This window comes from Pseudophryne corroboree, chromosome 9, assembly GCF_028390025.1.
Source record: "Pseudophryne corroboree isolate aPseCor3 chromosome 9, aPseCor3.hap2, whole genome shotgun sequence".
Classification (NCBI taxonomy): Eukaryota; Metazoa; Chordata; class Amphibia; order Anura; family Myobatrachidae; genus Pseudophryne; species Pseudophryne corroboree.
In genome coordinates, this window is record NC_086452.1 from 282239448 (window position 1) to 282253770 (window position 14323).

Below are 14323 nucleotides of genomic sequence, written 5' to 3' on the forward strand. Positions count from 1 at the left end.
TTGTTGAGGCGTGACGCCATCTTGTCTATCTGAGGCAGTCCCCACTGTCTTGCAATCTCTGCAAAGACTTCCTGATGAAGTCCCCACTCTCCTGGATGTAGATCGTGCCTGCTGAGGAAGTCCGCTTCCCAGTTGTCCACTCCCGGGATGAAGACTGTCAGAGCGCTTACATGATTTTCCACCCAGCGAAGAATCCTGATGGCTTCTGCCATTGCCATTCTGCTCTTTGTTACGCCTTGGCGGTTTAAATGAGCCACTGCGGTGATGTTGTCTGACTGAATCAGAACCGGTAGGTCGCGAAGGAAAGTCTCTGGTTGACGAAGGCCGTTTTATATGGCCCTCAACTCCAGTACGTTGATGTGAAGACAAGTCTCCTGGCTTGACCAGAGACCCATGAAGTTTCTCCCGTGTGTGACTGCTCCCCAACCTCGGAGGCTCACGTCTGTGGTTACCAGAACTCGGTCCTGAATGCCGAACCTGCGACCCTCTAGAAGATGAGCACTCTGCAGCCACCACAGGAGAGATAGCCTGGCCTTGGGGGACAGGGTGATCTGATGAATTTGTAGATGAGACCCGGACCACTTGACCAGAAGGTCCCATTGAAAAGTTCTTGCATGGAACCTGCCGAATGGAATGGCCTCGTAAGTTGCCACCATGTTTCCCAGAATTCGAGTGCAGTGATGCACAGACACCCCTTTTTGGCTTCAATAGGTCCTTGACCAAAGACACGAGTTCTTGGGCCCTTTTCCGTCGGAAAATAAACCCTTTTCTGGTCCGTATCCAGAACCATGCCTAAGAAAGGCAAACGAGTCGTTGGAACCAACTGTGTCTTTGGGATATTGAGAATCCAGCCGTGCTGTTGCAACACCCTCAGGGAGAGTGATGCGCTGTTCAGTAACTGTTCTCTCGATCTCACTTTTATTAGGAGATCGTCCAAGTACGGGATAATTGTGACACCCTGCTTGCGCAGGAGCACCATCATTTCCAACATCACCTTCGTGAAAATTCTCGGGGCCGTGGAAAGCCCAAACGGCAACGTCTGAAATTGGTAATGACAATCCTGTACAGCAAACCTCAGGAACGCCTGATGAGGCAGATATATGGGGACATGAAGGTATGCATCCTTTATGTATAATCCCCCCCTTCCAGGCTGGCGATGACCGCTCTGAGCGACTCCATCTTGAACTTGAACCTTTTTAAGTATAAGTTTAAGGATTTTAAATTCAAAGTGGGCCTGACCGAACCGCCCGGTTTCGGGACTAAAAACAGGGTTGAGTAATACCCCATTACCTGCTGCAGCAGGGGGACTTTGAACACCACTTGCTGAAGACACAATTTCTGAATTGCATTTAACACCATCTCCCTCTCTGGGGGAGAAGCCGGTAGGACCTCTTCGAATTCCAGCTGGTAACCCTGGGAAACAATTTCTATTGCCTGTGAGTGAACCCAGACGTGGCTGAAAAGTCAAAGACGTGCCCCCACTGGGGCGGACTCCCTCAGCGGAGCCCCAGCGTCATGCAGTTTTTCCTCTGGCAAGAAAGGAAGATCCCTGCACTCTTGGGTTTATGCGACCGAAAGGACTGCATCTGATAATGTATTGTTTTCTCAGGCTGAGAGGAAACAAGGCAAAAAAGTTGATTTACCTGCCTTAGACGTGGAAACAAGGTCTGAGACCTTCCCCAAACAATTCCTCACCCTTGTAAGGTAAAACCTCCATATGCCTCTTCGAGTCGGCATCGCCCGTCCATTGTCGGGTCCATAGGGCTCGTCTAGCCGAAATCGCCATAGCGTTGGCCCTGGAACCCAGTAGGCCAATGTCTCTGAGCATCCCTCATATAAAGGACAGCATCTTTATTATGACACAGGGTCAATAAAATGGCTTCCTTATCCAGCGTATCTATATCAGCAGACAAGGCATCTGCCCACGCTGCTACAGTGCTACAAACCCAAGCCGACGCCATCGCGGTCTGAGTAAGGCACCAGTATGTGTGTAAATAGACTTCAAGGTAGTCTCCTGCCTGTGATCAGCAGGATCCTTGCGGGTTGCCGTATCTGGAGATGGCAGCGCTACATTTTTTGGATAAGCGAGTCAACGCTTTATCCACCCTCGGGGAGGATTCCCACCGTAACCTGTCCTTAGTAGGGAACGGATACGCCATAATAATCCTTTTGGGAATCTGCAGCTTTTTGTTTGGAAATTCAAGCGTTTTCAAATAATCCGTTCATCTCGTGAGATGGGGGAAGGTTACCTCAGGTTTTTCCTTATACATGCGCACCCTCGTGTCAGGGACAGAGGGGTCATCTGTGATATGCAACACCTCTTTTATTGCAATGATCATATAATGAATACTTTTAGCCAATTTTGGCTGCAACTTTGCATCATCGTAGTAGACACTGAAGTCAGAATCCGTGTCGGTATCAGTGTGTGTGTTGTGCGGGAGCAACGGCTCGCAGCGTTACCTCAGTGAAGATCTCAAGTCTTCTGCCGCCTCTGAAGTCTTTCTTCTCATACTCACCTGGCTTCTATCTTCCGGCTCTGAGGACGACGGCTGCGGCGCGGCTCCGGGACAAACAGCTAGGAGAGACCTGCGTTCAGACTCCCTCTGGAGCTAATGGTGTCCAGTAGCCTAAGAAGCAGAGCCTAGCAGTTAAGTAGGTCTTGCTTCTCTCTTTTAAGTCCCTCGATGCAGGGAGTCTGTTGCTAGCAAGCTCCCTGACAATAAAAAAAACCTAACAAAATTACTTTCTTTCAGGAAACTCAGGAGAGCTCCCTGTAATGCACCCAGTCTCCTCTGGGCACAGTATCAAACAGAGGAGGGGCATAGAGGGAGGAGACAGTGCACACCCATATCTAAAGTTTTTTAGTGCCCATGTTACCTGCGGAGCCCGTCTATTCCCCATGGTCCTTACGGAGTCCCCAGCAGAAATATATATACACATACATACATGGACCTACACAGAAAAAAAACAATCACATTGCGCCCTACATAAATCCTATTGCTCGGCACATGAATTACTCACATTGTTCCCCCCATAAATCATTCTGTTCCCCACAGGAGGGAAAAAAAAACAAATATTAGCCATTACCAGTCAGCTGTCGTCCTCCCTGTCCCTCAGTGGTGGGGGATTGTTCATAGTGGAGTGCTGCGAATACTGAGCAGCAGGCAGGTGTGGATTTGGGGAGCAAGGAAAGCTGTGTATGCAGGCAGGAACTGGAAGATGTGTGACTGATCCTCTAAGAGCCCGGGCCAACAGTTCACTCTGAAGGTGCAGGAAGCTGCTCTGGCTCCACTGCACACCTTGCAACTGGTCGCGGCACACTAGTGTGCCACGGCACACCAGTTGAAAAAGCCTGCTCTACAGGGATGGTAAAGTTAGGGTTAGACTATTAAAGGGGAACATCACAAAACACTAAAATGCTCTCACGTTATACAGATAAAGGTATGTTCACGTGGTGGGTGAAGTTTCAAAGAACAAAGATTTACAGTATACATACGTGCAAAGAACAAAGATTTACAGTATACATACGTGCAAAGAATGGACTGGTCTTCTCTATCTGTGGAGAGTGGGGAGAAAGTGGAAAAATAAGGAAGCCATACAGTAATTATCCATAAGCAACACGTAGCTTTTAGAAAAAAAAATAAGAATTTACTTACCGATAATTCTATTTCTCGTAGTCCGTAGTGGATGCTGGGAACTCCGTAAGGACCATGGGGAATAGCAGCTCCGCAGGAGACTGGGCACAAAAGTAAAAGCTTTAGGACTACCTGGTGTGCACTGGCTCCTCCCCCTATGACCCTCCTCCAAGCCTCAGTTAGGATACTGTGCCCGGACGAGCGTACACAATAAGGAAGGATATTGAATCCCGGGTAAGACTCATACCAGCCACACCAATCACACCGTACAACCTGTGATCTGAACCCAGTTAACAGCATGATAACAGAGGAGCCTCTGAAAAGATGGCTCAACAATAATAACCTGATTTTTGTAACAATAACTATGTACAAGTATTGCAGACAATCCGCACTTGGGATGGGCGCCCAGCATCCACTACGGACTACGAGAAATAGAATTATCGGTAAGTAAATTCTTATTTTCTCTGACGTCCTAGTGGATGCTGGGAACTCCGTAAGGACCATGGGGATTATACCAAAGCTCCCAAACGGGCGGGAGAGTGCGGATGACTCTGCAGCACCGAATGAGAGAACTCCAGGTCCTCCTCAGCCAGGGTATCAAATTTGTAGAATTTAGCAAACGTGTTTGCCCCTGACTAAGTAGCTGCTCGGCAAAGTTGTAAAGCCGAGACCCCTCGGGCAGCCGCCCAAGATGAGCCCACTTTCCTTGTGGAATGGGCTTTTACAGATTTTGGCTGTGGCAGGCCTGCCACAGAATGTGCAAGCTGAATTGTACTACAAATCCAACGAGCAATAGTCTGCTTAGAAGCAGGTGCACCCAGCTTGTTGGGTGCATACAGGATAAACAGCGAGTCAGATTTTCTGACTCCCGCCGTCCTGGAAACATATTTTCAGGGCCCTGACTACATCCAGCAACTTGGAGTCCTCCAAGTCCCTAGTAGCCGTAGGTACCACAATAGGCTGGTTCAAGTGAAATGCTGAAACCACCTTAGGGAGAAATTGAGGACGAGTCCTCAATTCTGCCCTGTCCATATGAAAAATTAGGTAAGGGCTTTTATAGGATAAAGCCGCCAATTCTGATACACGCCTGGCTGAAGCCAGGGCTAACAGCATTACCACTTTCCATGTGAGATATTTTAAGTCCACAGTGGAGAGTGGTTCAAACCAATGTGATTTTAGGAATCCCAAAACTACATTGAGATCCCAAGGTGCCACTGGAGGTACAAAAGGAGGTTGTATATGCAGTACCCCCTTGACAAACGTCTGCACTTCAGGAACTGAAGCCAGTTCTTTTTGGAAGAAAATCGACAGGGCCGAAATTTGAACCTTAATGGACCCTAATTTTAGGCCCATAGACAGTCCTGTTTGCAGGAAATGCAGGAAACGACCCAGTTGAAATTCCTCTGTAGGGGCCTTCCTGGCCTCGCACCACGCAACATATTTACGCCAAATACGGTGATAATGTTGTACGGTTACATCCTTCCTGGCTTTGATCAGGGTAGGGATGACTTCATCCGGAATGCCTTTTTCCTTCAGGATCCGGCGTTCAACCGCCATGCCGTCAAACGCAGCCGCGGTAAGTCTTGGAACAGACAGGGTCCCTGCTGGAGCAGGTCCTTTCTTAGAGGTAGAGGCCACGGGTCCTCTGTGAGCATCTCTTGAAGTTCCGGGTACCAAGTCCTTCTTGGCCAATCCGGAGCCACGAGTATAGTCCTTACTCCTCCTTATGATTCTCAGTACCTTGGGTATGAGAGGCAGAGGAGGGAACACATACACTGACTGGTACACCCACGGTGTTACCAGAGCGTCCACAGCTATTGCCTGAGGGTCCCTTGACCTGGCGCAATACCTGTCTAGTTTTTTGTTGAGACGGGACACCATCATGTCCACCTTTGGTTTTTCCCAACGGTTCACAATCATGTGGAAGACATGGTGAAGTCCCCACTCCCCCGGGTGGAGGTCGTGTCTGCTGAGGAAGTCTGCTTCCCAGTTTTCCACTCCCAGAATGAACACTGCTGACAGTGCTATCACATGATTTTCTGCAAAGCGAAGAATCCTTGCAACTTCTGTCATTGCCCTCCTGCTTCTTGTGCCGCCCTGTCTGTTTACGTGGGCGACTGCCGTGACGTTGTCCGACTGGATCAGCACCGGCTGACCTTGAAGCAGAGGTCTCGCTAGGCTTAGAGCATTGTAGATGGCTCTTAGCTCCAGGATATTTATGTGACGTGATGTCTCCAGGCTTGACCACAAGCCCTGGAAATTTTTTCCCTGTGTGACTGCTCCCCAGCCTCTCAGGCTGGCATCCGTGGTCACCAGGACCCAGTCCTGAATGCCGAATCTGCGGCCCTCTAGAAGATGAGCACTCTGCAACCACCACAGGAGAGACACCCTTGTCCTTGGTGACAAGATTATCCGCTGATGCATCTGAAGATGCGACCCGGACCATTTGTCTAGCAGATCCCACTGGAAGGTTCTTGCGTGGAATCTGCCGAATGGGATTGCTTCGTAAGAAGCCACCATCTTTCCCAGGACCCTTGTGCATTGATGCACTGAGACTTGGCCTGGTTTTAGGAGATTTCTGACTAGTTCGGATAACTCCCTGGCTTTCTCCTCCGGGAGAAACACCTTTTTCTGGACTGTGTCCAGGATCATCCCTAGGAATAGAAGTCGTGTCGTCGGGATCAGCTGCGATTTTGGAATATTGAGAATCCAACCGTGCTGGCGCAGCACTATCTGAGATAGTGCTACCCCGACTTCCAACTGTTCCCTGGATCTTGCCCTTATCAGGAGATCGTCCAAGTAGGGGATAACTAAAACTCCCTTCCTTCGAAGGAGTATCATCATTTCGGCCATTACCTTGGTAAAGACCCGGGGTGCCGTGGACAATCCAAACGGCAGCGTCTGAAACTGATAGTGACAGTTCTGTACCACAAACCTGAGGTACCCTTGGTGAGAAGGGTAAATTGGGACATGTAGGTAAGCATCTTTGATGTCCAGAGATACCATATAGTCCTTCTTCCAGGTTTGCAATCACTGCTCTGAGTGACTCCATCTTGAATTTGAACCTTTGTATGTAAGTGTTCAAGGATTTCAGGTTTAAAATTGGTCTCACCAAGCCGTCCGGCTTCGGTACCACAAATAGTGTGGAATAGTATCCCTTTCCCTGTTGTAGGAGGGGTACCTTGATTATCACCTGCTGGGAATACAGCTTGTGAATGGCTTCCAATACTGCCTCCCTGTCTGAGGGAGACGTCGGTAAAGCAGACTTTAGAAAACGGCGAGGGGGAGACATCTCGAATTCCAATTTGTATCCCTGAGATACCACCTGAAGGATCCAGGGGTCCACTTGCGAGTGGGCCCACTGCGCACTGAACTTTTTGAGACGGGCCCCCACCGTGCCTGAGTCCGCTTGTAAAGCCCCAGCGTCATGCTGAGGACTTTGCGGAGGCGGGAGAGGGCTTTTGTTCCTGAGAACTGGCTGTTTGGTGCAGCCTTTTTCCTCTCCCTCTGCCACGGGGCAGAAATGAGGCGCCTTTTGCCCGCTTGCCCTTATGGGGCCGAAAGGACTGCGCCTGATAATATGGCGTCTTCTTAGGTTGAGAAGCTACCTGGGGTAAAAATGTGGATTTTCCAGCAGTTGCCGTGGCTACCAGGTCTGATAGACCTACCCCAAATAACTCCTCCCCCTTATAAGGCAATACTTCCATGTGCTTTTTAGAATCCGCATCACCTGACCACTGCCGCGTCCATAAACCTCTTCTTGCAGAAATGGACAGCGCGCTAACTCTTGATGCCAGTCGGCAAATATCCCTCTGTGCATCACGCATATATAGAAATGCATCCTTCAAATGCTCTATAGTCAATAATATACTGTCCCTATCAAGGGTATCAATATTTTCAGTCAGGGAATCCGACCACGCCAGGCCCGCACTGCACATCCAGGCTGAGGCTATTGCTGGTCGTAGTATAACACCCGTGTGAGTGTATATACATTTTAGGATATTCTCCAGCTTTCTATCGGCAGGTTCCTTTAGGGCGGCCGTATCAGGAGAGGGTAGTGCTACCTGTTTAGACAAGCGTGTGAGCGCTTTATCCACCCTAGGGGGTGTTTCCCAACGTGCCCTATCCTCTGGCGGGAAAGGGTACGATGCCAATAACCTTTTAGGAATTATCAGTTTCTTATCGGGGGAAACCCACGCCTCATCACACACTTCATTTAATTCCTCGGACACAGGAAAAACTACAGGCAGTTTCTCACCAAACATAATACCCTTTTTAGTGGTACTTGTATTATCAGAGATATGCAATACATTTTTCATTGCTTCAATCATGTAACGTGTGGCCCTAGTGGAAGTCACGTTTGTCTCCTCATCATCGACACTGGAGTCAGTATCCGTGTCTGTGTCTGCCATTTGAGGTAATGGGCGTTTTAACGCCCCTGATGGCGTTTGAGACCCCTGGACAGGCACAAGCTGATTAGCCGGCTGTCTCATGTCGTCAACTGTCTGTCGCAAGGAGCTGACACGGTCACGCAATTCCTTCCACAAGCTCATCCACTCAGGTGTCGACTCCCTAGGGGGTGACAACTGTATAATAGGCAATTGCTCCGCCTCCATCTCATTTTCCTCTTCAAACATGTCGACACAATCGTACCGACACACCGCACACACACAGGGAATGCTCTGATAGAGGACAGGACCCCACTAGCCCTTTGGGGGGACAGAGGGAGAGTATGCCAGCACACACCAGAGCGCTATAGATATATAGATATAGATATATAGATATACATACATATATACACACACATATACACACATATACACACACACAGGAATACCACTATAAAAGTGTGCTTTTTCCCTTTATAGCTGCTGTTATATAAAACTGCGCCAAATTAGTGCCCCCCCTCTTTTTTACCCTTTTCTGTAGTGCAGGACTGCAGGGGAGAGTCAGGGAGACGTCCTTCCAGCGGAGCTGTGATGGAAAATGGCGCCCGTGTGCTGAGGAGATAGGCTCCGCCCCCTTCTCGGCGGCCTTTTCTCCCGCTTTTTGGTAAGTTCTGGCAGGGGTTAAAATACACCCATATAGCCCTGGGGGTTATATGTGGTGTATTTATGCCAACCAAGGTGTTTTACATTGCTGCTCAGGGCGCCCCCCCCTAGCGCCCTGCACCCTCAGTGACCGGAGTGTGAAGTGTGCCTGAGTAACAATGACGCACAGCTGCAGTGCTGTGCGCTACCTTGTTGAAGACTGATGTCTTCTGCCGCCAATTTTTCCGGACCTTTTCTTGCTTCTGGCTCTGTAAGGGGGCCGGCGGCGCGGCTCCGGGACCGAGCTCCGAGGCTGGGCCTGTGTTCGGTCCCTCTGGAGCTAATGGTGTCCAGTAGCCTAAGAAGCCCAATCCACTCTGCACGCAGATGAGTTCGCTTCTTCTCCCCTTAGTCCCTCGATGCAGTGAGCCTGTTGCCAGCAGGTCTCACTGAAAATAAAAAACCTAACTAAACTTTTCACTAAGAAGCTCAGGAGAGCCCCAAGTGTGCACCCTTCTCGGCCGGGCACAAAAATCTAACCGAGGCTTGGAGGAGGGTCATAGGGGGAGGAGCCAGTGCACACCAGGTAGTCCTAAAGCTTTTACTTTTGTGCCCAGTCTCCTGCGGAGCCGCTATTCCCCATGGTCCATACGGAGTTCCCAGCATCCACTAGGACGTCAGAGAAAATAAGTTTTGAAGAACTCCTAGCGAATGCACAGCTAATAAGCAATGGTCCAATTACCAATGAATTTGTGAAATCAACTATTTCTCAGGGAGTGCATGCCACAGCCACACATACACACCTGATGTAGGTTGAGAGTGGATAGCTAAAGGAGCAGTGTTGATATGCCAAATGGAATTTATATTTTGACAGAAGGTGCTGTTCTTTAACCGATTAGGCAATTAACAGGAGTAGACAAAAAAAAAATAAGAATTTACTCACCGGTGATTCTATTTCTCGTAGTCCGTGGTGGATGCTGGGAACTCCGTAAGGACCATGGGGAAATAGACGGGCTCCGCAGGAGACTGGGCACTCTAAAAGAAAGATTGTGTGCACTGGCTCCTCCCTCTATGCCCCTCCTCCAGACCTCAGTTAGGGAAACTGTGCCCGGAAGAGCTGACACTACAAGGAAAGGATTTGGAATACAGGGTAAGACTCATACCAGCCACACCAATCACACTGTACAACTTGTGATAACCATACCCAGTTAACAGTATGAACAACAACAGCCTCATTTGACGGATGGCCCATAACAATAACCCTCTACTTAAGCAATAACTATATACACGTATTGCAGAGAGTCCGCACTTGGGACGGGCGCCCAGCATCCACTACGGACTACGAGAAATAGAATTACCGGTGAGTAAATTCTTATTTTCTCTGACGTCCTAGTGGATGCTGGGAACTCCATAAGGACCATGGGGATTATACCAAAGCTCCCAAACGGGCGGGAGAGTGCGGATGACTCTGCAGCACCGAATGAGCAAACACAAGGTCCTCCTCAGCCAGGGTATCAAACTTGTAGAATTTAGCAAATGTGTTTGAACCCGACCAAGTAGCAGCTCGGCAAAGCTGTAAAGCAGAGACCCCTCGGGCAGCCGCCCAAGAAGAGCCCACCTTCCTTGTGGAATGGGCTTTCACTGATTTTGGATGCGGCAGTCCAGCCGCAGAATGCACCAGCTGAATCGTGCTACAGATCAAGCGAGCAATAGTTTGCTTTGAAGCAGGAGCACCCAGCTTGTTGGGTGCATGCAGGATAAACAGCGAGTCAGTTTTCCTGACTCCAGCTGTCCTGGCTACATAGATCTTCAAAGCTCTGACTACATCAAGTAACTTGGAGTCCTACAAGTCCCGAGTAGCCGCAGGCACCACAATAGGTTGGTTCAAATGAAACGCTGATACCACCTTTGGGAGAAATTGGGGACGAGTCCTCAATTCTGCCCTGTCCATATGAAAGATCAGATAGGGGCTTTTACATGACAAAGCCGCCAATTCTGACACACGCCTTGCTGAAGCTAAAGCCAACAGCATGACCACCTTCCACGTGAGATACTTTAGCTCCACGGTCTTAGGTGCCTCAAACCAGTGGGATTTCAGGAAATCCAACACCACGTTAAGATCCCAAGGTGCCACAAAAGGAGGCTGAATATGCAGCACTTTTTTAACAAACGTCTGAACCTCAGGCAGTGAAGCCAGTTCTTTTTGAAAGAAAATAGATAGAGCCGAAATCTGAACCTTTATGAACCCCAATTTTAGGCCCATAGTCACCACTGACTGTAGGAAGTGCAGAAAACGACCCAGCTGGAATTCCTCTGTTGGGGCCTTCCTGGCCTCACACCAAGCAACATTTTCGCCATATACGGTGATAATGCTTTGCGGTCACATCCTTCCTAGCTTTTATCAGCGTAGGAATCACTTCATCCGGAATGCTCTTTTCCATTAGGATCCGGCGTTCAACCGCCATGCCGTCAAACGCAGCCGCGGTAAGTCTTGGAACAGACAGGGCCCCTGCTGCAACAGGTCCTGTCTGAGAGGCAGAGGCCATGGGTCCTCTGAGATCATTTCTTGCAGTTCTGGGTACCAAGTTCTTCTTGGCCAATCCGGAACGATGAGTATAGTTCTTACTCCTCTTATTATCCTCAGTACCTTGGGTATGAGAGGAAGAGGAGGAAACACAAACCGACTGGTACACCCACGGTGTCACAAGTGCGTCCACAGCTATCGCCTGAGGGTCCCTTGACCAGGCGCAATATCTTTAGCTTTTTGTTGAGGCGGGACGCCATCGTGCCCACCTGTGGCATTTCCCAACGATTTGTAATCTGTGTGAAGACTTCTTGATGAAGTCCCCACTCTCCCGGGTGGAGGTCGTGTCTGCTGAGGAAGTCTGCTTCCCAGTTGTCCACTCCCAGAATGAACACTGCTGACAGTGCTATCACGTGATTCTCTGCCCATCGAAGAATCCTTGTGGCTTCTGCCATTGCCATCCTGCTTCTTGTGCCGCCCTGGCGGTTTACATGGGCGACCGCCGTGATGTTGTCTGACTGAATCAGTACTGGTTGGTTTCGAAGCAGGGGCTCTGCTTGACTCAGGGCGTTGTAAATGGCCCTTAGTTCCAGTATATTTATGTGTAGTGAAGTCTCCAGACTTGACCACTGCCCTTGGAAGTTTCTTCCCTGAGTGACTGCCCCCCATCCTCGGAGGCTTGCATCCGTGGTCACCAGGACCCAGTCCTGTATGCCGAACCTGCGACCCTCGAGAAGATGAGCACTCTGCAGCCACCACAGCAGAGACACCCTAGCCCACGGGGACAGGGTGATCAGCAGATGCATCTGAAGATGCGATCCGGACGACTTGTCCAACAGATTCCACTGAAAGATCCTTACATGGAACCTGCCGAAGGGAATTGCTTCGTATGAAGCCACCATCTTTCCCAGGACTCGCGTGCAGTGATGCACAGACACCTGTTTTGGTTTCAGGAGGTCCCTGGCCAGAGATGACAATTCCTGGGCTTTCTCCACCGGGAGAAACGCCTTCTTCTGTTCTGTGTCCAGAATCATGCCCAGGAAAAGCAGACGCGTCGTAGGAATCAGCTGCGACTTTGGGATATTCAGAATCCAGCCGTGCTGTAGCAACACTTCCTGAGAGAGTGCTACGCTGACCAACAACTGCTCTCTGGACCTCGCCTTTATGAGGAGATCGTCCAAGTACGGGATAATTATAACTCCCTTCTTCCGAAGGAGTATCATCATTTCGGTACATTACCTTGGTAAATATTCTCGGTGCCGTGGACAGGCCAAACGGCAACGTCTGGAACTGGTAATGACAGTCCTGTACCACAAACCTGAGGTAGTCCTGGTGAGGTGGGTAAATGGGGACATGCAAGTAAGCATCCTTGATGTCTAGAGACACCATAAAATCCCCCTCTTCCAGGCTTGCAATAACCGCTCTAAGCGATTCCATTTTGAACTTGTTCTTTATTTAAGTGTTCAAGGATTTTAAATTCAGAATGGGTCTGACCGAACCGTCCGGTTTCGGTACCACAAACATTGTGGAATAGTAACCCCTTCCTTGTTGAAGGAGGGGGACCTTGATCATCACCTGCTGGAGGTACAGCTTGTGAATTGCCGCCAGAACTACCTCCCTTTCCCTGGGGGAAGCTGGCAAGGCTGATTTGAGGTAACGGCGAGGGGAGTCGCCTCGAACTCCAGCTTGTATCCCTGAGATACAATTTGTACAGCCCAGAGAGCTACCTGTAAGCGAACCCACTGGTCGCTGAAGTTCCGGAGGCGTGCCCCTACCGCACCTGGCTCCACCTGTGGAGCCCCAGCGTCATGCGGTGGACTTAGTGGAAGCAGGGGAGGATTTTTGCTCCTGGGAACTGGCTGTCTGGTGCAGCTTTTTCCCTCTACCCTTGCCTCTGGGCAGAAAGGATGCGCCTCTGACCCGCTTGCCTTTCTGAGGCCGAAAAGGACTGTACCTGATAATACGGTGCTTTCTTCGGCTGTGAGGGAACCGGAGGTAAAAAAGTCGACTTCCCAGCTGTTGCTGTGGATACGAGGTCCGAGAGACCGTCCCCAAACAATTCCTCACCCTTATAAGGCAAAACCTCCATGTGCCTTTTAGAATCAGCATCACCTGTAGTGGCAGAAATGGACATTGCATTAATTCTAGATGCCAGCTGGCAAATGTCCCTCTGTGCATCCCTCATATATAAGACGACGTCTTTTATATGCTCTATGGTTAGCAAAATAGTATCCCTGTCGAGGGAATCAATGTTATCTGACAGGGTATCCGACCAAGCTGCTGCATCACTACACATCCATGCTGAAGCAATTGCAGGTCTCAGTATAGTACCTGAGTGTGTATACACAGACTTCAGGATAGCCTCCTGCTTTCTATCTGCAGGCTCCTTTAAGGCGGCCGTATCCTGAGACGGCAGTGCCACCTTTTTTGATAAGCGTGTGAGCGCTTTGTCCACTCTAGGGGATGTTTCCCAACGTAACCTGTCCGTTGGCAGGAAAGGGTACGCCATCAGTAACCTCTTAGAAATTACTAATTTCTTATCTGGGGAACACCACGCTTCTTCACACAATTCATTTAACTCAGATGGGGGGAAAGTCACTGGCTGCTTTTTCTCCCCAAGCATAATACCCTTTTTAGTGGTAACCGGGTTAATGTCAGAAATGTGCAACACATTTTTCATTGCCGTAATCATGCATCGGATGGCCCTTGTGGGTTGTACATTTGTCTCATCCTCGTCTACACTGGAGTCAGACTCCGTGTCGACATCTGTGTCTGCCATCTGAGGTAGTGGGCGTTTTTGAGCCCCTGTTGGCCTCTGAGACGCCTGGGCAGGCGCGGGCTGAGAAGCCGGCTGTCCCAAAGCTGTTACGTCATCGAACCTTTTATGCAAGGAGTTGACACTGTCGGTTAATACCTTTCACATATCCACCCACTCTGGTGTCGGCCCCGCAGGGGGCGACACTTATCGGCTCCTGCTCCACCTCCACGTAAGCCTCAAACATGTCGACACAGCCATACCGACACACCGCACACACACAGGGAATGCTCTGACTGAGGACAGGACCCCACAAAGTCCTTTGGGGAGACAGAGAGAGAGTATGCCAGCACACACCACAGCGCTATATAACACAGGG

General features: G+C 49.7%; 1 protein-coding gene across 1 annotated transcript in view; it reads right to left on the reverse strand.

The window, feature by feature from the left end:
• Positions 1-14323, reverse strand: part of MYH9 (myosin heavy chain 9) — an 889869-nt gene that overhangs the window by 783295 nt on the left and 92251 nt on the right. The window contains 1 exon segment of the mRNA XM_063940322.1: positions 3529-3556. Within this exon segment, the coding sequence (XP_063796392.1) occupies positions 3529-3556 (28 nt within the window).